Source organism: Fundulus heteroclitus, chromosome 5, assembly GCF_011125445.2.
Source record: "Fundulus heteroclitus isolate FHET01 chromosome 5, MU-UCD_Fhet_4.1, whole genome shotgun sequence".
In the NCBI taxonomy this organism is placed as follows: Eukaryota; Metazoa; Chordata; class Actinopteri; order Cyprinodontiformes; family Fundulidae; genus Fundulus; species Fundulus heteroclitus.
Window position 1 is genome coordinate 10440172 of NC_046365.1, and position 25582 is coordinate 10465753.

The window sequence follows — 25582 nt, forward strand, 5'->3', positions numbered from 1 at the left end:
GAGTCTGCAAATGAGCTCGAGCGCTACGAACACAAACGAGACACTTATGCGTGCCGCCACTTTACAAGCATGGGAAATACACAACTTATCCATATAGTTTCCAAATGTAGTCCGTTCTATTATAGAAGGGGAGGAGGATGGTGGGTAAAAATTCACTTCTGATAGTAGCTCCTAAATAAAGAAACAATAAATACCACATTCTATCTGGCCTTGGCCATAGGTGACTTAATCACAGTACACAAACCTGTTTTCATCAAAACAAATCCTAATTGAGACGAATCACAAAGAGATTTGTCTAAATTAGGATTTGACATTTGGCTGTGAGACCATTTATCAGCAGCCCTTCACAAAGCGCCATACCTGCTCATGCACATACCGTGATTTCATTAGTAATGTCTCCTTAATAAGATTTTCTGACACCTGCGCTCCCTGGTTGATGCTAATTGCAGCAGTTAGAACGATGAACTACCATTTAGCGTCTGAGAGCTTTTTCATCACGTCGCAGGTATGGGAGCGTGTTGTTTCCTTGTGTTAAATGCAACCAATAACTGCAGTAGTACAAACAGCGGGCTGTTAAAGATTGAGGGGATGATTGCGAAAAACAGATGAGATGTTTTTGGCTCTAAACATAATCCAAGACACTTTTTTTTTTTTTTTAATCATCCGCAGGAAACCATTGAGTTCTGCTGTCGACACAAGAGGCATTCCTAAAGACGCGATTAAAAACAGTGTCCGAAATTAACTTTGTGATTCACCGGCCAAGTTGGCCGGTAGATGTAAAAATCCACCGGCCAGGCATATTTTTTACCGGCCAAAATATTAATCCTGACCAGACCTCAACTTTTATAAAAATTAAGAGTGAGATTATGTTAATTATGGGGGGCGTGGTTGGGGGCGTGGCTGACTGGACCCTGGAAGAGAAACCTTTGTTTCCTGACTTAAAAAAAAGAAAATATTGTAGTTGATTATAAAAGACACAATATGAATGATCAGATTCACATCCAGGTGATAAAAAACACTACAGATTATCATTATTCTATCCATGTTGGCCTTATTTGTGAATGAGGCAGAGTTTCATCAAGCCTGTACGGTCAGTGGGGGTTCTAGACCAAATTTAGCAGGGTGGGTCAGGGTGGGGCCAGTGTTTTTTGACAGGGGCACAGAACAAAAGATTGGGGGGGGGGGGGGGGGGGGGGACTTAACAGGTCAACATTTCATTGTTTAAAATATTAAGTAAGCCAAAGAGCCAATTGTGGCTCTGGAACTGCAGGTAGCAGACCCCTGATCTTTTCTCAATACAGCGGGAGCTTAACGTGAAACAGCTTAATTTTAATTGTTATTTTTTTATGTTTTTTTAATTATTTTGTTATTTTATTATTGGGTAAAAACATAAACAAAAAAAATGCAACTGATCCAAATGACCAGTCAGTCACGTTATCTTTGTCAGCATTTATCATCCTAAGAAATTTAATATCATGTTTTTAGTACAGGGGCCATAACAGGGGCCAGGGACAGTTCTACATGGGCATAGGCCCCTGTTCAGAACCGCCCCTGTGTATGGTTCAAAATTTTCCCCTCAGCTGCAACACTTAAAGCACTCAGGGTTCACGCTGCGTCTTTACGCTGATCTCGCTGCTGGATTTTACCCTCGTGCGCTGCACCCCGATGTTACAGGTTACATGTAACGTAATTTTGCGCACCTGAATTCAAGCGCAACGTACCACGCCCACCGAAGCACCGCTGGTCCTGTGTCGTTAAAAACAAAAGAGCATGAAAAACAGTTACCGACTCTCCTACTGACTTTAATTGGGACATTTTGGTACGAGTGGAAGGACATTAAACGTAGCGATTCACGTTTTGAAGGCTGGCCGCTGATAAAAGCACCTTGCTCCGAGAGGGGGCGGGGTAAGAGCGGTGAAGCACAGAGCCGCAGCGCAGGTAGTTAAAAAAAATCAGAATAAATAAGAACGAAACTTATAAACAGACTAATTGGCGTTTTAGACTGTATCTGGTTAGCAGATCTGTTTTCTGATCCAGCGTTCAGCCATGACTGGTTCTGAATGTGAAAGAAGCTGAACCAGCACCGCAGAAGGCGGGTCTAGACTGAGCTCTGGATGGACAGAGCTGTGAACGGATCGTATGGGTTTCGTTATTTTTATGTTATTTTTATTTTATTTGATACAAACATTTACTCGCCATGTGGCAGCTAGCCCTCTGAAATTCACTCACCAAACGGGAAATTTACTCGCATTTGGCGACTGGCGAGTGTTAATTTCGGACCCTGATTAAAAATTGTCGCTAGAATTCGTTATTAACTACAGGGATTAGATGCGACTGCGCAAACTGCAAACATCTGTCACGACTGTTCACGGTCGCTTTATTGAGCCCCGTAGGTAGGTTTGTTTTTTGCAGTGGTTTTTACACCTTAACACAACCGCTGGAATAGATAGAAAGCTGCTCCAGGCTGCACAAATCAGATCAAATTGTGTTACACGTGTTGCATTTTCTGAACACCCAAATAATGGACCTAATTACCAAACAACCACTAAACATGTAAGCCGCTGTCATTAAATGTGTCCCGACTTTTCATCCCGACATTCATAATGGGTTAGTGTTTAGGTTTAACAAGAGACTAAGCAGGTTCTCATTGTCACAGTGAAACACAGTAGATGCCTTTTTTTTTTTTTTTTTTTTTTTAGCAAACCAACTTGATAACAGTGCAACGGGTTTATATTATATTATACTGAAGTTTTAGAACCTTGGTTTCCCAGTCGTTAACTCCATTAGGAAGCTGTGGTCACAAAGCAAGGTGGATAAATAGAGGCCAAAACGCTGTGATGAACTCTAAGCACTACTAGGGTGGGATGTGTCGCAGCCTTCTAAGTTCCAAGAACAAACATTTTCCAAGAAAGGCCGTGCGTGGCAACAGGTGGTTTGTTTCTTGAATGCACTTCCGACTTGCTGGTTTGAAAAAAAATATACATTGTTTATTCCCATCAAAAAAATTGACAAAATAACCAAAAATACTTTATAACCAAGATAAAAATGAAAGTCAACTTAGGCCGGGCGTACACTGTACGAGTTTTTGCCCTTTTCGGGCCGATTCTTCAGTCGTGCGAGCATTTTTTGAATCAGCACTGCATCAGCACATCAGAATCAGTTACAGAAGGTCTAAAAAAAGGGAGAATGAGCTCCTTAAATACTGACTCTTCACATTAAGTGTTTGATAACAAAACCTTTAAAAACATGTTCAGTGGTTGAACAGTGGATGGATTGTTTTTTAGTGTCAAACATCTAAAAAGCCCCAAAACTGAAGCTCTCTGGTTCCTAGTGGCCGCGCTGCGTCCTCACAGACGGTTCTGGAGCGTGAGACGCCGCTCTCCCGCTTCGCAGCGTTGGTCTTGCTATATAAACTATATCTGGCAATTTTGCTGTGCTCTTTTGTGCTGTGTAATGACAAGTGTAATGACAAGTGTTGAAAGTCACATTTTACCGTCTTAAATCAGAGCCTCCAGAAGCGAGCCTGGCAGAAGAGGAGGTGGAGGAGGACGAGGACGAGGAGGAGGAAGAGGAGGAGGGGGAGCATGAAATGGAGGGATGGGCGAAGCCCCTCATCCACCTTTGGCAGAACAGGAAGAGCTGCTTCTCTGCAGAGAGGGAGTACAATGCTCATGCAGCCACCCTGCAGCCACACTGTGCTGTTTGCACCTTCTTCATGCCGTACTATCAGGTAAACCGCCATCAGTCCCGTAATTGTAACTTTCCTTCAGGTGTATTTTGCAACGTGCTGCAAACCCAAGCGTTTCTAAGGTTACTCAGACACCAGATCTGCAAGACGGGGCCCCTTGGTTTTCTATGTTTTTTATGCTATAGCCACAAGCTTTAATGTATCTTATTGATATTTTACCACAGATACTCGAATGTCTCTCTAGCTGAAGGTTCAGGGTCACTGTCCTGCTGGAAAGGGAACCTCGGCCTCAGCCTCAGGTGTTTTTCACCCAGGACTGCCCTGTATTTAGCTCCAAACATGCCAGCTCTGCCCAGCGTCTGTATTCCTGTCAGGGAGGGGAAAAAAGGAGTCATCCCCACAGCATGATGCGGCCTCCACGGTGTCTTAGAGCAGGGATAGTGTGTCCAGGGTGATGCGTGTGATAGTTTTCTGCTTCATGTCAGCCAAAAAGTTTGATTTCTTCTCATCTGACCCTTACACCTTCATCCAGATGTGCTTTGTCCCCAACATGGACTGTGGCAAGCTGCAAATTGGACTTCTTATGGCTTTTTTTTTTCTCAACTGGGCACTTCCTCCTTGACAACTTTATATGACGAGCAGGTTTTTGGAGTCCATGACTCTTTTTATTTTTATTATTGTAGTTACAGATTCTCCAGACTGAGCTCTGAATCTCTGCAGCTCCTCCAGAGTTACCATGGACTCTTGCAGCTCCTGTGCTGCAGATTGTTTGGTCACCTGGCTCCTCTTTAAACGTCTCCGCTGTCCGTTCACCGGTGTTCTCCAACAGACCTCTCAACACGTGGCTTTTAATAGAAAAAGGGAAAACGGTCGACCATAGGGAGGAATTTTATATCTGCGACTGCACCAGACCTAGTATTATGTTAAATAAATAAAAATATTTTTTTTTTTTCATGCTAGTGAAAGGTAGCCCTTTTAACTATCAGCTCACCGTTTGTGTTTGCACCAGACGTTGCTGCTGAATGATTGCTGGTTGATTGTATGAATAATAGATGCGAACGGCGGACCCACAGGTCACAGTAATCACGTGGGTTTTCCCCACAGTGATGTCGCTGTTGATCACAGTCCGCCCCTGTAATATCCCGCCGGCTGAAATGTCACCTAGAATGAGGTGCCCCTCCCTCCCGGTGCAGGGAGGCATACGTTTCATCACCCCCACCCCGTCGATATCCCGACCCGTCGGGCATTAAAAGTGACCGAGCCTCTTTCTCCTGCAGGCTGACGACAAAGCGGAGGACCTGAAATCCGACCCGGCGAAGGACCCTTTCGGGGCTCCGTCTCCAGCGGAGGCCCCCTCGCCTGCCTGCGGAGGGCCGAGGAGGTCCAAGCCCCTGGTCCCTGAGATCTGCTTCTCTTTCCGAGAGCAGAACTGCCCCCCGACTCCCACCAACCCCCTGCTGCAAGAAGACGGCACCTCTCCTCTGCTGTACTGCCAGAGCTGTTGCCTGCAAGTTCACGCAAGTATGTCTGCACAAGCAGCGAGGGGTGCGGAGTTAGAGGGCTCGAACATGCCAGACTCCATGGGATCTACCAACCAGCAGACCAAATGTAGATCTAGTGTGTTTTATGTATGTGGTAGAAGGTCGCTGGGTTTATATGTCCTGACTCACTTCATCTCTGTTTCCCTTCAGCCCTCTCTCTCTCTCTCTCTCTGTTGCGTGCGCTCTCTCAGCGGTTTAAAGTATTCTGTTTCTCTCGTCAGCCGATCGAGGGAAAATCTCAATCTCGATCATTTATATTTATAATAGGAGGACAGGTAACGTCACACTGGCTTTTCATATCTGTAAGGTTCAGGCCTAGAGATGGAGATGATCGTGGAATAAGGGCCATTCTGTGTTGATTTGGTGCTATGTTTGACTGATCCTATACACCAGATTATTATTTAAAGCGATCTCTGGGGCTATCATGCTGTGCAGTCTTACAATGCCGGCCCACGGCACCACAGATCCTCCAACCTACCTGACGGTGGGTGTGGAGTGCTTTTTTTACACGTAAGGGAGAGAACTCCTCGTTTAAAACCAAGACTAAAAGATTATGGAAATAAAATGTTAATTTTTTTAGCTTTTATATCAGGTAATATGTAAATATCATTATATCCTCTAAATAATGGAAGGCTTTACCGTAATGCTCGGGTTCACAGAAGCCGGCCGACATTTCCAAAGCCCGGCATGATGAATGAACGAGCAATTGACTTACCAGAATAGAAAATAAAGTTACATTTTAAATGCAGTCATTTTTTGCCTCTTCTGATATCATTTGAAATGCCTGAAAACGGCTGGCTTAAAGTCTATTAGCTGGTCCTGCTTATGAATCGTTGGTTCAGTGATCCTGAAGAAAGATGGGATTTGTAGTTTTTGACTGGGCTGTCGGAGCTAATAATAATCCATGTGTTTTTATTTAGCACTTACCTGTTTTAATATGTAGCACTTTGGGATTTGTATAAATATAAAGTGCATTACAAATCCAATGTATTATTATTATTATTAATAAGCAGTAAAATCTGAAAATCTCTCATGCACAGCTTCTCTCTTGCATACAGTTAGGAGCAAAATTATTCATACCACTGACTGATCCAGGTTGACAGTAATATTTTAACTTGACCGTTCTGAACCTTGAACGTTGTCTCATTACCTTACGGAAGATTGCCGTATCAATTCCCTCCAGTAACAAACTATGTGGTTAGATGAAATAAACCTTTAATAGTTCTGAGCCTGACCCGACTTCACAGAAGGGTCCCATCGTCACGTTCCCCGTCTCCAAGTCGGCATCAGTCCCAGATCGCAGGACTGGTCCTGCCGCATAGTTGTCCTCCATGATGCAGACATGCTGCGCACCGCGCGGTCACTCCAGAACAGCTGTTCTGCATTTGTAATTACTTGGTTTGTTAGCATGTGGGAGCGAGAGAAGCAGCTTATGTCATCCGACACCGGTGGAAAAAGCGACAAGCTTGGTTTGGAGACATGAGAACAAGTACAAGTTGATGTAACTTTCCCCCCCAGAGCTGTAATCTGAACTGTGGAAAGGAAACAGAGGTGGGCTTGGATTTTTGGGTTATGTGATGGATGGTCAAGGAAAAGATAATGGACATTCGCGCGCTCTCGGACTTTAAAAACGTCCTCTTTGCTTAGGCGTCTCAAGGCAGCTTTTAAAGAATCGAAGCAGTTCTGCTAAATCAAATTTGGAAAAACTTTCTATTTGTGGATAACATTCATGTTTTTAGTCTCCCAAGACACACACGCTTCACCCAAACTAATAAAACTAAGCAAATAATCGCACACCACTTAAAGTATTTAAAATCAAAAAAATAAATTTAGCATAAAATATACAGACAAACCACAGTTAAACAAAACAAAAACTGTGATCGACTGTTTTTTTTTTTATTTTTTGCTATCATGACCACCCGGATAATCCCTCACACACAGCCACACAGACCACGGAGATCTCAATTTCCACTTACTCTGCAATACTGGGCTTGTCTACACAGAAACCCACCACTTCAATGCCATCAGGAGTCTCTGGAAACAATGCGGCTGTGGCATTTTGTCCAGTGTTTTGTAACAATAGACCTCGCCGTTCCTGTCGACCGCGTTGCTTATCTCACTCCACTGGGACTTTTTTCCTTTATTTATTTATTTTGCATCTGATTTTCCTCCACCTTTCCCTCCTGTAGGCTGCTACGGTGTAGCTGCAGAAGACATCAGCGAGCAATGGCTGTGTGACCGCTGTTCAGACGGGAGCCTCACAGCTGTAAGACCGTTTATGTCCGTGTTTTAGAAAGCTTGTCTTGTTCTGGCTTGTGTCCAAAACGGTGAAATGCAAAACTAACTCCAGAATAAATGAACCTATCAAAGCAAGAGCTTTGTCTCATTCTGAGCATTTTGAAACAAAAACCCAGTCTTTAAAGGGAGCACGTTTATTCAGTATAGAAATAATCTCACGTCTAAACTAATTGGCCATTTTTTTAACAATACAGTTGCTTTATTTTAACATTTTCTGCTAATAGGAAAGCAGTCTTGTGTAAAACAGGGCTGAAGCATATACAACCGTTTCTCTCTAAATCATCCAGAGGTCTAGGTCCTTTTTTTTTAATGCTTTAAGCCCATTATCAAGCTGACAGACCCCTTTTGTTTTTTTTTTCTTCGATTAAAATCTCCTGGGATACACTTTTACACTGTTCCCAAGAAGAGAAACAGGCCCACAGCATCACAGATCCATCGCCATGCTCAACAGTGGACGTGAGGTCCTTTTTAGCCAACCAGTTGTTTTTAGCAACTTTCCCACTGTTAGGTTTACGATGGAAGGACAGAAAAGGCGTTTTTAATCCTCCCCAACAATCAGCTGCTGTGTGGAAATGGCCTAATGGTCGCTCCGCAGACGTGGTGACTCCAAGCTGTCACTCTTTGCTACAGTCGTCCATATTCATCTCATATTTGTTGCAAATTCATAGAAACTTTGATCAAATTTAAAATGGTAAGATTTTTTTTTTAAAGGGATCATTATTGGTACCAATAATTGTGAGATTTTGAATTTTGTCACACACATTTATCAACCTGTGGTTTCTCCCCGTTCAATACATTTGGTCAAATTAAGTTTTGAATTTTGTTGAGTTTTTATTCTATTTCTTTACATCTTCGCCTAAGATGCCAATACATTTAGCTGAAATGGTTTGATGTATTTAATTTTTTTTTTACCAGGGAAAAAGCATGTGAGAACATTTCGGTAATCCACATTTCCTCTGTGGTTTTCCTCAGGAGTGCTGTCTCTGTAACCTCAGAGGTGGAGCCCTGAAGAAAACCCACAACAACAAGTGAGGCATGCTTCCTGTTCACATGGATTAATCTCCGCGTTCTTGTCCCCCCGATTGTCACGACGTCCGCCAAATAAACCGTCCGTCTGTCCTAACGGTCAGCTTGCATTGTTGTGCTTCATTTTCCACGTGGACGTGTGTGTGTGTGTGTGTGTGTGTGTGCAGATGGGCCCACGTGATGTGTGCCGTCGCTCTCCCAGAGGTCCGGTTCGGCGATGAAGCCAAGAGGAGTCCCATTGATACCAGCAGGATCCCCGTGCAGCGTTATAAACTGGTGAGAGGACACACACACGCACACACACACACCCACACACACACACACACACACACACACACACTCACAGTCCTTGAGGACTGGTCTGGTCTAATTAATGAAGTATTCACAATCCTAATTAACAATGTGAGGTGAACATGCCCGCAATCAAAGCTAGATAATTAACTACTAGTTGATGGGAATGGCGAGGGGGCGGTGGGGTGGTGGTGGGTGGGCTTCTGTGGGCAGGGCGTTCTGTGTGCCGTATCATTTCTGCCGCTTCTCTGTTTGCTTAACGAGAGATCGCAGTGTGCCTCAGCGGACCTGACTTGTTGACGCTATTGTTAGCTCTGTGCTGCAGGCGCCGTGATAGCGAGGTGTTTGCAGAGGCGAACGCCGGGCAATAAATGCTGCACATTAAGACAAGAAATAAGATTAAAAATAACATATACCTAAATAAAAAGAAAACTACTGAAAAGATGGGTATGAAAACTAGACATCAACACGAATAAAACAAAACCGAAGCTCTAATGGAATGGCTGCCTGAAGAAGCTCGGCCTTCTGCCGTTTATTTTAAATAAGACAAAGTTGTCAACGCACCGGAGGAAGTGCTTTCCAAAGTCTGCGTACCGTGATTGGGAAGGATTGATCTTTGTAAGTTGAATTTCTAGTATCTAATAGACTAATATTAACCTTTGGCCTGTTGATTTAAAGGTACAGGCAGATGATTTCAGTAGGATTTCAGCAGATGCACTGTGGAGTTTGGCCATGTAAGGCTCTAAAGGTTATGACTAAAATTCACAAAATAAATTCTACTATTAACTTGCAACTTCTGCGTGTCCCGGTTTCAATTCTAGCAGCTGATTTTTTTTTTTTTTCACATTTTGAACTCGGTCTAAATTTGATCTGTTAAAACAAAAAGGGGTCAAAAGACTTTTAGACCAATCCAGTCGAGTTGAAACAAAAGTACGTAGTTTTCGCATCACAAGTCTGAGATTAGAAATATTTCTTAACTTAACCAGTTTTGAATGAGCTGTTTAGAGTGATACTTAAATGACACGGAGCTGTGACCAAAAAGTGGAGCCCGTAAAAGTGAGACGGTGCTTGGTTGCAGCCGGGATCACGTATTTAGAGTCATCGATCAATGTCTTAGTTTTATCTATGTTTAACCCCAGAAAGTTGCCTTTTAACCATTGCTTGATTTCTGTCACTCACTTAAGTTGAGCGATTTATGGAATTCAGATTATGATCGGTTCCAGAGGAAGTATGTAAAGTAGGAAAAGTAGGAGCACAATACAGAACCTTGCGAAAACCCACCAGACCAAGAGCATTCAAAAGATTTTTTTTTATAGCCTAGTAATTATTTATATTATAAGAGGAGACGTCACACATGAGAGAGGAATTAAAATGGTAAGTGGGGCTGTCTAAAACGTTAAAGCAAAGATAAAAGGTCATATATGATAAAAGTGATCGATCTAAAAATCATCAGATCCAAGTCTGCATCCGATTCTTTTGCTTATTTCTAATAGTTGGTCACACCTTTTCAACAGTCGCTTAACTCAAAGATCAAAAGAGAGGGTTTTACTCCATCCCTCCAAAATTTTGCCTTTTTACATATCATCCACTTTTTTGTTGTTGATATTTTAGCGTTTTTCCCAGTCGCCACGTGTTTTCAAGTTCGGATTGGACCCGTTGCCACCGCAGCAGCCCAGTGCATTCATAATTCACAACCACACAACTACACACAAACACACACACGTAGGCATTCATAATTTACCGTGGGAATGTTCTTAACGCTTGGCTCAACACAGGCACCCAGATACGTGTGGGAGAAGGCACAAAGCGCTGGGTAAAATATCCCGAAAAATGCTGATGTATTTACTGTCCTTTATGTTCTCATCTGAGCGGGTTTCTAACTAGCGGGCTAATTTCAAAGGGACTAACATACAGCGCTTGCACATAACTAAGGTTTTGTTGGATGCCAGTCAGGATCTTGTCAAAAACGTCTTCAGAGGATGGATGCTGACAGCATGGCCACTTTGCCTCGGCGTTGCTGTCCATAACAGAGCAGGTGTGGGAACAGGCCTCGGGAAAATGTAGGCCAAGTTAGTCATCAGGGCCAGCAATCCCTAATAGTTTTTCATCTGAGAGGATGAGCAGCTTGGAAGTAAGAGAGGCCTCATTTAAAAAAAAAAAAAAAAAACATTGTTAGGATTTTTATTATCCAGCTTTTATTAGGCCTTTATGTTGCCTTTTAGTTCATCTCACAAGAGAAAAAGAAGAAAGCCCCGCTCTTCTCGGGATCTCCTGATACTTAACTGATAGTTAAATGGACTGATTAGCTGGTAATTGGGAAGATGAAGCCACCGCTTCTGCAGAGGGCATTCAAATTTAATTAATTCCGTCTTGATGCACTAATTAGATCTGTTATTGATTTTTCAAAGGGATTAACAGAGGGGGATTGATTTCAGAGGCGTGACAGATAGCAGAGTGGGAGTAAAAGTTTATTTTTTTCTGGACTGCCACATCTTTTATTTATTTATTTTTATTATTATTTCTTAAGTCCCTTAGACAGCGTTTAGATAAACGCATTCTCCTATAGGGTGCTGCGGAACAGTATTTTCCCCCATTGCAGGTTTCTTGTTGTCGTGCGTATGTTTCAGATCATTAAACAAATTTTGATATCAAAAATTTAGTTTTCAAATAAAGATTGGATATATAGCCCCCCCCAAAAAGCTATCCTAATCAGCATGGCCCCTATGTAAAAGAGTCATTGCCTAATAAGGGAATTTAATAACTGGGATTTAATAACTGGGATCAAGCATTATCCGATCACCGGCAGTGAGTGTTTTACGTCACATTACATGAATTGGACGAATTGTTTTAATTCAGCTGCAATGGAGGGTTTTTAAACATGCCACTGCACCTGGATATTTCTGAATAGGCTGCTCCAAAACCTTCATTCATTTATTTATTTTTGTTTTTTAGCAATCTAGAGGTGAACCTACTAGAGGGCTCGAGTTCAATGTCTTGAACGACTTGTGGACATTTGAGTTTAAGGTCATGAACAGACGGCAGATCCTGCAGAGCACATTTTCTAATTCCGTCAATTAATGCAGGTCGTCCAGGTCCTGAAGCAGCAAAGCCGACCCATCACGCACCGCCATGTCTGAATGTCAGCTTGACGTCAAGGAAATTGAACTAAAATGGGTTTCTTTGCACAGTTAATTCATTAAGTACCAAGAGAGGTTGGTTTGGTAGCTTTTTTTTCCCCTTTTAATAAATTAAATCCTCATAAGCTGCTTTTTAAATATTTTGTCAGATATTAAAATCAATTTGACGATCTGACACATTCAAGAGCGACAAAGAAGTAAAACCAGAAGCAATCTGTCATGGGGCAAATTACTATTTTCACATCAGCTAATTCCTTTTTCACTTCACTTGCATTCTCTGGTGATCCAATGCAGAAAAAAAAAACCAAAACCCAAATAGCATTTACAGATGGTTCAAAATGACTTTCCAGGGAATTACTTTAATGCATAAATTACATTACCACACCGCAAGAGGGAAGGCAGAGCAGGTAAGTGAAGTGAAAAGTAGAGCACAGATGGGTGTTTCAAAGAAATTGAGTGAGATGGGAGGCCTGTGAAAGAGGAGCAGCAAATGTCTAGGGTTATAATAGGAGGATGTCGTCATTTTTTTTTCTCTACTCAAGAGGAGAACGAGGAGCGGATCTGTGGGAGAGACAGCGGCCGATGCCACAGTGGGGAGAAAGTCGACTCCATGGGTTGTTTGGTGCAAAAAGCTGCAGGATAAGCCCAAAAAAAAATGTTTGTTGCATGAATGCCTGACAGAGCTGGTGTATTGGACTCTACATGCGTTGGTTATATAGCCCAGAAGGAAAACAAAGCCCAATCACACCCGGCTCATGGCAGCACTAGTTCGTTGTGAAAATCTTTAAGCTCTGCTATAATCTGATTGATATTATTTGGTCCCTCTTTGTGTTAAACCAATGCAATAATTTGAATCTGTTAACTGACATCTTTCAGTCATTGGATGCTTTCGTATTAACCTGCAAATTTTACCCATTTTCATTAACTGAGCACTATCAAGATGTAATAATTTTTTTGCGATGCACACAACCTGACTCTGATACATTTTTAAATTAAACAGCTAAATTAGCATAATTCATCGCACTAGAAAATCGATTTTATATAAGCTATATGCAATTTAATTTTTATACATAAAATCACATATAATGGCTCACTCATATTGTTCATCTATTGAACAGAAAAGATTCACATCAATACTTCAGTGAGCCCAGAGCAGAAAGACAAACTACCTTTTTAGTTATTTCTGTATTTGTCGTAAGTCACATCACTATCACAACATTCACTGATATTATCGGTTTGTATGTTTTCCTAACCTCGTGCAGCCGTAAAGCTCTGGTTTGGGTGCTTTTAAATCTGTGGTACATGTCATGTATGGCTTTTCAAATTGGCATGTTGTAGGGATTCAAGTATTTGTCATACCCCAATATTTTTATTTTGTCTATTATTAAAGTAGCCATCATCAAATACAAACAAAATTCCTGAAAGCCTGAATGATGACGAGCTGCATTTTAGCTAAGAAAGCTTTAGTCATTAAGTCCTGTGGTCTCCTGGCAACTACTGAAGAACTTGGGATCATGTTGTTTTTATCTGTGCGCTTTTGTCCCTCCGCTTCAGATTACGGTGCATATACATCTTGAAAAATGTGCAACTCTACAGACGCCAATTTCCTTTTAGGACAACTGCGACTATGGCAGCGTCTTAATCAGGCTCCTACAGTCCCATGTTGCTCCGTGCTTCTGTCGCTATTTCTGAGTGTTGTCTGCTGTTGCTTTTGTTGTTGAAATCACGTCGCCGTTGGAAGATTTCAGTGACGAAAGAAGATTCCTAGCCTGTGCAAGCACGCTAGGAAGCGAAACAGCTTCCCTGGTCTGATTCTTCTGCTGTGCAAATGACGCGAGGAGTCTGGGACTGTGGGACTGACGGCTCGGTATCGTCTGTATGTGTTCACAGAAATGCATCTATTGCCGCAGCCGCTGCGCGGGGAAGTGGCAGGCGGGAGCTTGTATCCAGTGCTCGTGTGGCCGCTGTCCCACCTCCTTTCACGTGACCTGTGCCCATGCTGCCGGGGTTGTCATGGAGCCAGACGATTGGCCGTATGTCGTGTCAGTCACCTGCCACAGACACCAGTCGCGGAGTTCGTCTGCTGTAAGTCATAGGAGAGAGGTTCCCTGCAGCGGATGAGAATGCAGGCTGTGTTCAGAAAGAAACAGGAGTTTTGACAATCTTGTACTTAAAGGCTGAATCTGACGGGACTACAATGTACAATGTTGGCCACGTGGCAGCAACACCGTCTGCCAAGTCTAGGTGTAAAGTCAGCATTCATGTCTGGGTTTAGGGTTAGGGTTGGTTATGATATTCTACCAGGACGTCACAACCTTTGACTTGGGTTGTTATCAGGTCAGGAGGAGCTTAATACATCAACACAAAGCACAATTTTCAATTTATTTTGACCAAATTCAAAACGCACTTGCATAGGTTGGTAGATGGTGCCTTTTCCCTAGCCTTGAGATTGTCCTCAGTCTCTCCCATTACAGCAACTAGCTTCAACAAAGCCATAAATCCCAAGCTTTGTAAGTCTCATGGAGCACGGCTCAGTCCATCTTCCAGAACATGGAAAGGGTAGCCGTACCCGGACGTGGCTGTCCACCCAAACCCACCAGCCTGGCGGGGAGAATGATCCTCCTGCATCCGTCCCTACCATGCAGCACAGAGGGAATATTTTTCCCGGTCAAAAACTCACAGCAATGCCAAATAACTGCATGATACTAAAATGTAGTATCAGGCAATGATGCAGTCTTAGAAAAGGGGGCCAGAGCACCTATTTATACACATAGTTTGACATTATGTTGCTCTAAAAATGAGATAAATTGGGTTTTATATGATTCTACTCTAGAGATAGGTTATTCAGAGAATCAGCCAAGAGGCCTATGTTAACTCCAGAGCAGCTGCAGAGATCCACAGCTCAGGTGGGATTGTCCGTTGACAGGAAAACCATTAGTTTCATGGGATACTGGCAAGAAAAAAAGCTGCTATAGAAAGAAAGTGAAAAAAAGTTGTGTTCTCCTTGCCAAGTGACGGAGTTCAAATAGTGTGGAGGGTCTTTATAGAGAGCCGCTCACAGTCACTGACGAGCAGCAAATAGCTGCTTATGACACTGTCAGTCCTTCAGAAAGAAGTCTGGGGGGATTTTCATGCAAACTGTGCATCTTGTCTTACTTTTTGTTGAATGAATAATAACAAACTGATATGTCGCATGTGATTTATCTGAAGTTGCAATACATAATTGTAACAGCTTGTTTAAATTGCAAAGTATTTATTTCTTAATATCCTGATGAACTTAAACTTTCTCCATGACTTGAAAACCCAGTTTGGGCTGATCATTTAGGCATAGACTATGGTTTATATAAAGAGATATTCAAGCTTGGTTGAAGAAAGCAGCAGTTGCTTCTGTTTATGTGGGTTAATGCCAGCTTAACGTAACAACACAATGGATTGAACAGATAGGAACAAGACTGATATGAAAGAGCGCTGTTTCTTGATGAAAGTAATGCACTCAGCTTCGCTCTCTGTCCTCCCATTTTGATTGACCACAACGTTCTACTTCCTGCCTCTGCTAGAACCAGCGATTGTGGCAACCTCCTGTCTCACTGGGCCAGACGGTGATCTCCAAACACAAGAACCTGCGCTACTACAGCTCCAAAGTCACCGAGATCACCTCGCAGACCTTCTACGAGGTCATGTTCGACGACGGGTCTTTCTCTAATGATACCTACCCCGAGGATATCGTGGTGAGAGTTTCATCAATCAGACGCTACACCTCTCAGTTCTGAGAGTTGGGGATCTTTATAGATCTGATATGACCTCTTGAAAATGGTTTTATCCTTTACACCAAAAATATCCTGTTGAAGGATCTTCATTTGTTAGAAACCTTTTTGCAGACGGTTTGGTACTGGGGCTTCTTGTTAGTATACTGAGAGGAAACTAAACATGATGAGCAAAGTCAAAACTTTCCAAGGTTCCCCGTGCAGCAATTTATAAATGTAAACACAACACACTGGAAAATGGGGCATGGACATTTAGGTGTCTTTGGTCAGATTCTCCAGTAAAGTCCTCCCTTACAAGCTCGTATCCAACACTGACATGTCTCTGCAATCCTCCAGGGTTTTGGAAAATCAATGGAAAAAAAATAACTCCCTCCATGATCATGATCACCATATTGCTAGTCACTCCAGCAGATGCCAACGCAGCAGCGGTGTTTTGTTGTTACCGGATTGTTGTCTGTTGACGTGATATTCAGGACAGATCTGTTCACTATTTGACTCAAACAAGTAAACTGTAAATGTTACCGCTCTGTTTGGCCGCGACGCATGCGTCTAAATTTAGTAATTTGACGTCATTTGAGTAATGCCCTATACAGTGATTCCAGGACGACTGGTGCTTTCAATAAAGTCCCAATTAAAACAAAGAAAAAATCACTAAAAGTCACGAAATATAGCAACAAACACGCTAAATGAGCAACACGGGACCATCGTCTCTAATTTTCCTTCCCCCTGAGAGAAGCGCAACGCGCAGTAGTAGCCGCTAGCCAGCTACGCAGCCAGACAGGAAGTAGAAGGCAGTGTTGGTTTTTCAAAATAAAGTACATTTTAACATTTCATGATATTTAAGCTTGTGGTTACCCAAAAAGGGCCTTTGTCAAATCAGCCAATAAAGCTGGCAGAAGAGCTGCCGTATACGGTTTCCAACCTTACACGGCAAAAGTACTCTGATTATTTGGCTGCTCAGACAACTGATTAGAAAGCTGAATATTTAAAAAGCATGTTTCAACTCTACAATCATTAGAAGACCTTGACAAATGACTTCTTTTTGTGCTTTCAGAGCAGAGACTGTGTGAACCTCGGCCCTCCTGAAGTCGGAGAAGCTGTCCAAGTTAAATGGCCTGACGGGCTTTTCTATGGTGCTAAATACCTGGGATCCAACGTTTCCTACATGTACCAGGTACACATAAACACACAGCATGCGTCACAAAAGCCCGAGTCTGCAGCGGTTTTTCAAAGGTTGTTGAAAAAGCTTCTAAAAAGAGTTGTAGGTCACAGCGAAGGACTGGACCTGTTGAACTCCCCCGACATCCAAGTCGTCGTGAGAATCTGAGGTTGACACGGTCCCCTCGGTCTCCGTCCTGAGAGGAGGAGCGAGAAACGGAAGGAGATCATTTGGGAAGGCGATGCGGTGGTGACTGGAGGGGAGATTAGAGATGATGGTGGGGAGGAAAGAAACGGCGTGTACAGAGCAAAAGGCAGGAGGAGGAACGGTGATGGAAAATAGGTCAAGAAAAGAAAAGAGTGAGAAGCAGAGGATGATGAAAAGGAGGTGCCAATCTGCATTATTCAAAGACACTGAATTATTCACTTTGCTCAGGGTCTCAGGGCTTCCACTTAAAGCTTTATTTAGTCGTGCTGGGCGTCAAGCATTAGTTATGCACAAATGCCTCTGTGACGCACTCTCTCAGCTGGACATGGGTCAGAATTGGTCTTTTTTTTTTTCTAAGCTTTAACAAGAATTTTCCATTTTCAAGGTGGGTTTAAATTTGGCACAGTTTCAGCCCTGCCCTCCCTTCCAAAAGTTGCATTTTCTAAGGAGGAAACTGGGTGTTTGCACTTATGTCACAATGTTGCATGCCTGCCTTGGGATCTAGTACAAACCTCCGAGCAGCTCACCAAGGTCAGCTGATCAGGCCTTATTGCTCCGTCCTTGTACCAGACTTCCAACTGGAAGGTGCTGATAGGGTAGATGTGCTTCCACAGTGTGTACAAACGACAGCCACTGCTGATCCACCTTAAATGTATCTGTTTTCACAGGCACTGAATCCCAACTATCTGCACTGCAATATCTTAGAATTAGATTTGTTTACATTATTTTTATGTGTATCATGGAAGTGTACATCTACTCTAGCTTCTAAAGCACTTACATCCTTGTATCCCACTTGTGTCCCGCTTCCTTCCTTCCTTCCTTCCTTCCTTCCTTCCTTCCTTCCTTCCTTCCTTCCTACTTTCTCTGCCTTTCTCCCTCCCTTCCGTCCTCCCTACTTTTTCTTTCTTTCTTTCTTTCTTTCTTTCTTTCTTTCTTTCTTTCTTTCTTTCTTTCTTTTTTCCTTCCTTCCTTCCTACTTTCTCTGCCTTTCTCCCTTTCTTTGTTCCCACTTTCTCTGCCTTTCTTTGTTCCTACTTTCTCTTCCTTCCTTCCTTTCTTTCCTTCCTTCCTTCCTTCCTTCCTTCCTTCCTTCCTGCCTTCCTGCCTTCCTTCCTTCCTTCCTTCTCTGTCTTCCTCTCTCCCTACCTTTTTTCTTTCTTTCTTTCTTTTTCTTTTTTCCTTCCTTCCTTCCTTCCTTCCTTCCTTCCTTATTTCTGCCGCTATGCAGTTGACATACAGATCTACTTGTCTCTGAAGCCAGATTGCAGTGATGCTCTCCATTCTCCACTGGATTGCATTGCTGCTGTCAAACAGTGGTTTGGCCAGGTTTTCTTTAGTTTTTAAATGAATAAAACCACTGAATGTATTTTATTTGTTGGCAACCTCATTACAGATCTCAGTGCTTTGAGTTGTAATCTATAGAATCTAAAAAATGTAGGGGTAATTTTTAGATTTTTCATTTAAAAATGAAATTGACTCTGTGGTCAAGATCAGTGGTTTTCAGCTTGGTCTACCGACGGGCGCACATCCCCTGGCTTTATATTCTTTACATTGGCTTCCTTTTACTGATCGTTTTTAAATCTCTTTACGGACCTTGCCCCTCCTGATTTATCTGAACTTTTAAGAGTTTTTGTGTAAATTATTTTGTTTTCCGTGATCCTTTAGCGTGTTATCTCAGTGTTTTACGCTTTGGTCTGACTTGGGTGTAAAGCTCTTTATAAATCAACGATTTTTACTCCCTGAATATTTTTTTTTCCCAAGGTGGAGTTTGAAGATGGATCTCAGGTGCTGGCTAAAAGAGAAGATATCTACACTCTAGATGAAGATCTTCCTAGAAAGGTGAAGCGCAGACTAGTAAGTATGAGTGAACCGTGCTACTGGTTGGACGCCCTTTTGGGCGAATGAGCCAAGTGGAACCTTTTACTCACTTGCTTTCTCTCGTGTCTTGATTTGTAGTCGACGGCCTCAAGCATGCGCTTTCAGGATGCCTTCTTCACCACGCAGGGGGAGAGGAAAAGACAGAGGACACCGAACTCACGCTTCCAGAATGACTATGTGGCCCTGCCAGGCCTCCGTACGACTGCCAAAAGCACATGGGAGCACCGCAGCCACAAAGGGAAATGAAGTCATGGAGAAAAGATCAATGGCCAACGAATGCACTGAATTAACAGTGGATGAGAGAGAGCTGTGCTTTTTTCCCCCCCCTTCTGTGTGATTGTATGCTTGTGTGTGAGTCTTCAGGATCTGCTTCCATCCATCCGAACAGCTGCGGCCCACACAGAATCCCTGTGCAACGATAACAAGAAGCGATGAAACAGAATCCCGGTTGGGTGGACGTCGATGTGCGAGCGGCTGTACATTTTATTCCCGTGATGAGCGAGTGGGCGGCGTGTCTGCAGGTTGCAGAAGAAGTCTGGTCGGACTCACGTAGAGGAGGCCAACAGGGGGCTTTTCTGCCTCCGTCAGGGAAAACACACAGAACCCTTTTTAGAAATCACTAATCATGTCTTTGTACATTAAAAATTCAGAGGGGATTTTTCTTTTTCTTTTAAGAGCCCATTTTTGGCTGTTTTTTTTTGGGTAGGGTTTTGGGTTGACTTGGCTTGTTGAGCTTTCAGTTTTGATTTTAGATGTTTATGTACTCTGCTTGTAATATCCTCCTCCATTATGTCTTCACTGCATGTTCAACAGCGTCTCCTAACTGCTTCTGTCCGGCCAAGTCCAAGCACACCACAATGGCTTCCTCTCTGCTGTTTTTAAAAAAATGAATTTTCTTTATCGACTAGAATACATCAACTCTACCCCCCCCCCCCCCAAAAAAAACGAACTGCATGTTAATTGCGTCCTCTGGAAAATATTCGGACAGGAAGCCACGGCTCTGTGTTGGACTTGGCCTCCCATCAACGTGAAATGCTACTGTTGCTCTGTTAAATCAAACCCAGTGTTGAAATTATTTAAAATTTGTATTTATTATTATTATTTTTGGCTTGATATAGGTAAAGTATTGCCAACTGCTGTAAAGAAAAATGAGAATTGCAAGTTTATTTTTGTTCTTTAACTGAAATGTTGATTATGTCAGACTCCATCGGATCCATCGGAAAATAAATGAGTAATTTTAGGAATCAGGGAATAGACATGAATTTTTGAGATGCGAGTTTGGGGAAAAACTGTTTCTGAAACTAAACGCAAACATTGGATGTTGGACATCACATTGAAATGGTTATTAAAGTATTTCCTTAAAGCATTATTTATACACCGTTTTTTTATGCATGCTGCTCAGCAGATGGGAAGTGCAATTATTATTTTTACCCTTTAAGTGATGTCATGATAGACCTGCTGTGTTGGTGGTTATGTAATAATTTTGGCCATTTTACATTATACATGTCGATCGCATAACCACTGTTCTCTTTCTGGATTCTAGCACATTCCACTTAGTGAGCTAAGAACCTAATGTAACTGTTTCAGTAATATTTATCCGTTGCTGAAATGATGAACTTGCACATCAAAGCTAATGAACAATACTCGAACCATAGTCATATCCTTGAATGACTGAAGATAGAAACCAAGACATTGTCTGTTTTTTTTTTATAGATTTTTTTTATAATGAGCCAACTGCTCAAAAAAAATCTTTAATTTCCAACAAATTGCTGTCCTGGTTATGCGTTATTATATTTCTGCTATGGTTATTACATTTTCAAAGAAATATTTGGTGCTTAAGCATACCGTAATGAATTGCCAATGATGTAATGAAGGTTTTGGGGCAATAACATTTTACTAGGAAGGAGCTAGGCCATGAGTTACTCCCTTATTGGTTTTACTGCATTTAAAATGGTCAGGATTCTGTGCGCATCATGACTCATTCAGGAGGAGGTCACAGAAGACCATCTGGAGCTCTGCAGACCTGGCTCACTTCGGTTAGGGTCAGTGTTCAGGATCGAACAGTCAGAGAGAGAGAGACGGATCAAAACTGGCGTCCATGGGAGAGTTCAGAGGGCTGGACCTCTGCTGGGAATAAAGACCGTCTCTCATTTGCCAACAAACAACCGGGATTTCTTCAAGACCTTTGGGAAGAGTACGTGAAACAGACAAAACAAAAGTGGAACTTTCTGGAAGACGTGTGTTCGGTTACATCTGGCTTAAAACTCAGAAGAAATATGCATCACGCTGATAGTCGGACACCCCAAGCCCACAGTGTGATGGCCTGGGGCTGCTGTGTAGCTTCAGGACCTCGGCACCATGAATTTAGCTTCATCCGTCATCTATACCCGCTCATCTGTCACTGGTTCAGCTATATTCAGCAGTCATTGGGCGAGAGGCAGGGTAGACCATGGACAGGTTGCCAGTCCATCACAGGGCAACACAGAGAAACACGCACACATTCCCACCTAAGGGCATTTTAGAGTCCGGAGTACCTGGAGAGAACCCACACATGCACAAGGAGAACATGCAAAGTCCATGCAGAAAGGCCCCAGGCTGGGACTCAAAATCCAGGGCCTTCTTGCTTCAAGGCAACAGTGGCACCAAATGTCTGGCCTTTTGAATTCGACTCGCTATCTAAAATATTATGCTAAGCTTAAGGCAGTGCTCAAAAGGTCCGCCTCTGATTGGCTAAAAAAGGACAAAAATAATGAAGCTTTTGGTCAGGCCTAGTCAAAGTCTGCACTTGAATCTAATTATGCCGCATCGTTACCTTTAAACAGGCCTTAATTAGAACAATTCTGCAAAGAAGAGCGGACTAAAATACGGCATCTCCCCAGCGATGCGCAGCACTCTGTGGTCATTCTAGCAAAGACTTGATGGTCTTGGTCACCAGGGTGTCACAAGCAGTTAGTAGGTATATATAAGAAAGCATCTCCCTCCGCAGCTTCGTGGAGTCACTGGAGGCTCATTCGCGGCAATTTCACAATGAAAAGTCAAACATCAGAGAGCATCAGTTCCAGCTCTCCGCCACAGCCTGAATCTGTTTTCTAATATGGATTTAATGAGACCGAAAGAAGTGCAGGACCAGAGGCCCTGTGAGGCAGGAATGCTCATTAAACTTCCCAACATAAAGTCAAACGCTTGGAGTCTAAACCCTGGAATAGCAAGAAAGGGAGTGAAATGATGGGATATAATTAGCTTTTCAAAGGCATTTTATGATTAGTGATGGGGAAAAATGTGAAATTATGAAGCGAGGAAGGCAGGAAGCTGTGCGGTGGTTTGGATCCAGCGCTCTCATCCTCAGCTTTACGCCGAGCTGTTGTTGTAGAGTTTGGCTTTATTGTTTCCCGGCTGGTGTTTATCGGTTCTCTTTAGGACATGAACTGAGCAGCACCTCACATGATTACCTTTATGAGAAGGTCCTCTGTTTACGCTGCATTAAACACGATGTTTTCCATTCGCCTGAAGTCATGCACCATTTACGAAAACGTACTTCTATTTTAACAAGGTTCTCTCTCTACCAATAAGCATTCTGTTAAAGAACACCTGGCCACCTTAGCTTTTCGTAAAGTTGGGGGTTTTTCATGCTGCATTTGAATAGCCTGGGAAATCAGAGCTTTGAGATGGGGATCCCTTTTGCACTGTATGAATGTCAGGTGAAAAAAAGAAACCAAGTAAGAGACAGAACAATTATAAAGTGAACTAGTCCCTGTTAGAGTGTTTTCCTGAGGGGAGTCTCTCAGTAGTACTTGGACGGATTGCTAATAAACCTAGAGACACTGGTGGGAAAAAAAAACCTGACTACATGTTTGTGATAAGAAAGTGACAGTAAACCATTCCCACAAATTTATATTTTCTCTACCAAAATTTAATGTGGGTTTATTTTTGCTAACGTGACGGCTAAAACCAACTGATCCTTCTGACCACCTTAAAATAAGACATAGAAATTTGATCTTAATTCTTACAAATATCAGATCTTATTGATAACAATTATTTTCCCCTCCAACAGGGTCCCCGTGGTGTCCCAGGTCCTACCAACGGCTTTTTATGGAGACTGATCCCAGGACAACTTTGTGTGCTGCAGATTCTCTAACCTGTGGATGTGCTGACATAGCTTTATTTTGGTCTTTTGTTGAATATGAAACTAAACCAGATTTAGAAAAACATGATAAATAATCACCAGAAAAGTGCAGCTCCTGCATCTTTCTCCTGTTCTTTTTCAGGCCCTCTACTTTTCACATTACACTGTACTTTTTATGTCCCAATACAAAAGGAAAACTTCAACAGAAATTAAAATGCCCAAACGGGGACTGCATTTACCAATAAGGTGCCTTCAGAGGGCCATTTGCAGCGCTGGATTTTATTTAGGGGCATCCCTGTGAAGGGGGCAGGATACATGCCTAGTGAATAGATATGGTAGATATGGATAATGTCTCATCAAAGGCTCACAACACAGAGGGAAGCACCGTTATGTCCATTATGGGGCCACCTTTATCAAACATCTATATGATTCCTCCAGCTCAGATCATAGAGCACCGCACCTCTCTTATCACATGTATGCTGATGACACACAACTTTATATCCTTGCGTCACCGCAGGACTAAAGACCCACTGAGTCAGTGCATCCATAACATCAGTGAGTGGACGGGTTAGAATTTCCTCCAGCAAAATGCAGACGTGACAGAAAGTATTGGTTTTGGTCCCAACAGTGTGAGGATCAAAATCAGCGTCTGACTAGACTCCGTTGAGTCTAATGGACCAGACGACTGTCAATCACATAAAGTCTGTTAATAAATCAGCTTTCCATCATCTTAAAAACACTGCCATGATATCATTTTATTTGATTAAATTTTTTTGTCGAAACAGGACAAAAAAACAAAACAAAACTGGTGAACGCCTTTATTTCAGGTGGATTAATTACTTGAACTGCGCCATTACTGGTCTCTCTCTCTCTAAAAATAAATTCTATTATGCCTCTGCAGCTTATTTAAAATACGCTGATGTCAAGAATCCTGAGCAACAGCAGGCAAATGGATCATATCACACCAGTTCTTAAGTCACTTCACCGGCTTCCTGTTTCTAAGAGGATTTATTTAAAAAATTCTGCAATTGGTCATAAATCACTAAATTTGCTTGGGCTGAAACCCATTTCTTTTTAGTTGGCTCTCAAGGTTGTACCCTGCAGACCCCTCAGGTCTTCAGAGAGCTGCTTACTGAGTGTCCCCCGGACCAGACGTTAAACTACGAAGGCCGCACTTAGTTTCTCCTCAGGCCCGAATCAAGCTCCAATGAAAAACTTAGATATGCAGAAACTTGGTGAAGAGCCTCATTTGCATTTAAAGAGACAGCACCAAAATGAGCTGCTCTTAGACAAACCTCAGAAATGGAGGCAAAGGAAGGCCTGTGGGGCAACAATAATGAGAAATTCAGACCAAAGGATTGTAGTTCCACTTTATATAGACCGCAACTGAATGATTTCAATGTGAAAAGTAAAGATTTAAAGGAATATGTCCCTTTGAAGAAAATATATTTATTCTTCAAATAACACTATTAGCATTTGGAACGATTGGAAACTAAATTATTATATTGGCTCTGTTCTTTGAAAAATGTAAAAATCATAGCCATATTTTAACCGTGCTGATCTAGTCTTGGATTAACCAACAGGGCAATATACCTGAAGAGTGCAGACTGTGGAACAGATTGTACTTCAATGCTGCTTCACCTGAAGGAGGCCTTCATGGTCAGAAGAGTGTTTCCTTTTGTAGTCATAAATAAAGAAGTAATAATTAAACTAAAGTCAGTTTCTTTGTCTTTTTTAAAGCGTTCCATATGCAGATCGCGTGCAGCCTAAATTTCTTTTTCTTTCAGTTTGTGATCACGCTCTTGTTTTGAGTCGGTCTATCACATCGAATCCAGATTAAAAAAACAAACAAAAAAAACAATAACAAGTCGCATGACAAAATTAAGAAAGTTTTACTTTGGAAAAGCTCCGTGCAAAACCAAGACATGAACTGAAACGAGCAAAGAGCGACTTCTAAAAAATCTTAACCTGGTGCTGAGCCTTACTGACCTGCAATCAGGAGAATGAGCAACGTTGTTTGAAATATCTGCACCAAACGGAAACAAGCTGCAAACTACTTGGTTCCCGCTGTCTCGCTCCCCTCTGATAAACGTCACGTTGTGTCAATATTTCACCTGTGAAACAGGACCAGGTTGGATATCACGCGTGTGGACACACTGAAACAGGCAGCTTGGCTGTTGTACTCTCCCACCACAGTGCCAGAGACTTCTTTTGTGTCACATTATGAACCTTTTACAAGGTTGTTGTGTGAAGGAAGGGATCAGAAATCCTTCTTGTCAGCGTATCACGGATGCTGACACCTGAGACTCCGATGTGAATTTTTCATGACTTCGCTTGCTGCGTCGTTCAGTGACAGGAGCTGCAAATGTGGTTGGGAGTCACCCTGGAAACCTGCTGCTGGGCTGAAAATGATCGGCGGTGATCTAGCTCCAGCAAGAAGCCGGAATAATAATCACCTTTATTTGTTGTT

General features: G+C 42.4%; 1 protein-coding gene across 6 annotated transcripts in view; it reads left to right on the forward strand.

The window, feature by feature from the left end:
- kdm4c (lysine (K)-specific demethylase 4C) overlaps positions 1 to 20358 on the forward strand; it is a 43001-nt gene extending 22643 nt beyond the window's left edge. For 4 of the 6 annotated variants that reach the window (XM_036136863.1, XM_036136860.1, XM_036136862.1 and 1 more), the window contains exons 13-22: positions 3507 to 3730; positions 4966 to 5209; positions 7419 to 7495; positions 8500 to 8555; positions 8721 to 8829; positions 13872 to 14066; positions 15539 to 15709; positions 16800 to 16919; positions 18873 to 18965; positions 19068 to 20358. In XM_036136863.1, the coding sequence (XP_035992756.1) occupies positions 3507 to 3730; positions 4966 to 5209; positions 7419 to 7495; positions 8500 to 8555; positions 8721 to 8829; positions 13872 to 14066; positions 15539 to 15709; positions 16800 to 16919; positions 18873 to 18965; positions 19068 to 19235 (1457 nt within the window). In that variant the 3' untranslated portion in view covers positions 19236 to 20358. The remainder of the gene's footprint in view (positions 1 to 3506; positions 3731 to 4965; positions 5210 to 7418; positions 7496 to 8499; positions 8556 to 8720; positions 8830 to 13871; positions 14067 to 15538; positions 15710 to 16799; positions 16920 to 18872; positions 18966 to 19067) is intronic. The other 2 variants (XM_036136864.1, XM_036136865.1) reach the window with 2 other exon arrangements.
- Positions 20359 to 25582: the final 5224 nt, after the last annotated feature.